This window comes from Penaeus vannamei, chromosome 25, assembly GCF_042767895.1.
Source record: "Penaeus vannamei isolate JL-2024 chromosome 25, ASM4276789v1, whole genome shotgun sequence".
In the NCBI taxonomy this organism is placed as follows: Eukaryota; Metazoa; Arthropoda; class Malacostraca; order Decapoda; family Penaeidae; genus Penaeus; species Penaeus vannamei.
In genome coordinates, this window is record NC_091573.1 from 31,179,972 (window position 1) to 31,182,471 (window position 2,500).

A 2,500-nucleotide genomic window follows, 5' to 3' on the forward strand; every position below is an offset into this window, starting at 1 on the left:
GGAAGAGGAGGAGGGTTAGGAGGAGGAGGTGGAGGGGAGGAAGAGGAGGGGAGGATTAGGAGGAGGAGGAAGTGGAGATGAGGAGGGGAGGAGAGTTGGAGGAGGAGGAAGAGGGAGGGGGATTATGGAGGAGTGGAGAGGAGGAGGAGGGGAGGGTTAGGAGAGGAAGGAGGAAGAGGAGGTAGAAGGGGAGGAGGAGGCAGGGGAAGAGGAGGAGGAGGAGGGAGGGAGGAGGGAAGAGGGAGGGAGGAGGAGGAGGGAGGAGGAGAAAGAAGAAGAAGAAGAAGAAGAAGAAGAAGAAGAAGAAGAAGAAGAAGAAGAAAGGAAGAAGAAGAAGAAGAAAAATGAAAAAGAAGTATAATAATGATACTAATAATAGTAATAAAGAGAAGGAGGAAGAGGAGTGGAGAAAGGGGAAAGAGGGAGACGTAAGGATGGAGGACGAGAGGAAAGGAGCAGGAAAAGGAAGGGGAGGAGGGAAGGGGGGTGGTGGGGAAGGTGGGCATGAAGGGAGGAGGAGGAAGGGAGGAGGAGGAAGAAGAAGGGAGGAGGAGGAGGAAGAGGAGGAGGAGGGGGGGGCCGGGGGGGCGGGTTTCGAGCATGTCCAGACACGTGTCTGTGACGTCAGGCCTCTACATGTCCTATGGTCATACTTGCATTCCACATCCTGGAAAGTATTCTAAGCAGACAGTATTATAGTGAGAAGGAGGTTCTCAAATGTTATGGGCGTGGGCGGCGCGGGCGTTTGTGTTAGGAAGTAAGTGAGTGGATGAGTGAATGTGTGAATGAAGGAATGAATGAGTGAGTGAGTAGGTGAGTGCATGAGTGAACGAATGAATGAGTGATTAAGTGAGTGCATGAGTGAATTAATGAGTGAGTCAGTGAAATTACAGAGAAAAAATTAATGAGTGGTAAGCAGTGAATTAGAATAAAATTAATGAGTGAGTAAGTAAATGAATTTTAAATGTATGGTGATGATGGACGGGTGTAAAATGGATGAATGAATTGATGTGGTAAGTGATTAGATGAAGCAGATGTGTGTGATACAAATAGAAGTATGATGAGTATGGTGTATGAGTGAATAAAATGATATATTGATATAAAGTGAATTAATGAATGAATGAGTAAGTAAGTGAGTGCATGAGTGAATGAATGAATGAGTGAGTAAGTAAGTGGATGAGTGAATGTGTGAGTGAATGAATGAATGTGAGTAAAGTGAGTGCATGAGTGAATGAATGAATGAGTGAGTGCATAAGTGAATTAATGAATGAATGAGTAAGTAAGTGAGTGCATGAGTGAATGAATGAATGAGTGAGTGAGTGCACGAGTGAATAAGTGAATGTAAGTGAAAGAATGAATGAGTGAGTGGGTGAGTGAGGGAGGGAGGGAGTGAAAGAATGAATGAGTGAGTGAATGATTGAGTGAGTGGGTGAGTGAGGAAGTGAGTGAGTGAGTAAATGAGTGAGTAAGTGGGTGAGTGCGTGCGAGGCGGACCTGCCCCTCGGATCCTCTTCTCCGGCCGCAGAGTCCGTCCCGACCTCGCGTGTCCTGCTCCGAGTGCGTCACTTGCAAGCATTTTTCTTCACTTGCTTCTTCTTCCTCTTTCTTCACAACCTCCTCTCTCCTCTGATATTTCTTATTTTCTCTTTCGCTCTTCCTTTTCTTCTTTCATTTCAACCGTTCGTCCCTCTTACTTCTCCTTCACGTTCGCATTTCCTGTCTTCCCATTCCCCTCCCCCCCCATCCCCTTCCCCCTTCCGAGGACGACCTTTCTCGCCCTTCTTCGTCAGCCTCTCCTGCGTAGGATACGATGATGATGATGATGATGATGATGATGATGATGATGATGATGATGATGATAATAATGATAATAATGATGCGGGAGGAGGCGTTCGCGGATCTCAAATTCGCGGACTTTTAGGGCCTCTTCGGCGTGCGAATTTCCGCGATGACTTTGCAAGTTCGTTTCGTTTGCGGAAAGTGTTTGTTTGATCCTCTACTTTTTTTTTGTGTTTGTTTGTTTGACCCTCTACGTTTTGTGTGTGGGTCACGTGGTTATCCCTTTTCCGGCCTTCCTCCTCTTCCCCGAAACGCTGTGCATTTACTCCTTCATTTATCAAGCGATGGGGTAACGTTTCCCCGCCTTACTTTAGCCGTCCTCCTCCTCCTTCTCCTTCTTCTCCATCATCCCTTCTCCTCCATTTTTCTAATTCTTCCGCCTTTCGCCGCAGGAGGTCGACGAGGAGGCGGAGGTGGGCGACGACGCGGAGGAGAGCGTCGCCGCCGCCAGCAAGTCTGAGCACGATCTTCGGCTGCAGTTCGAGCGCTTTCTCGAGAGGATGGACCGCAGGAAGCCCAACTCGCCCAAGGCGCTGCAGGACGCCCTCGACGCCCGCGCGAGGGAGGTGGGTATCCCTATGTATGTATATATATATATATATATATATATATATATATATATATATATATATATATATATGTATATATGTATATATATATA

General features: G+C 47.0%; 1 protein-coding gene across 1 annotated transcript in view; it reads left to right on the forward strand.

Annotated features, from left to right (window-relative positions):
• The window catches only part of LOC113806037 (uncharacterized), a gene marked incomplete in the record, with an annotated part of 23,327 nt that overhangs the window by 9,102 nt on the left and 11,725 nt on the right, over positions 1-2,500 (forward strand). The window contains 1 exon segment of the mRNA XM_070139440.1: positions 2,232-2,405. Within this exon segment, the coding sequence (XP_069995541.1) occupies positions 2,232-2,405 (174 nt within the window).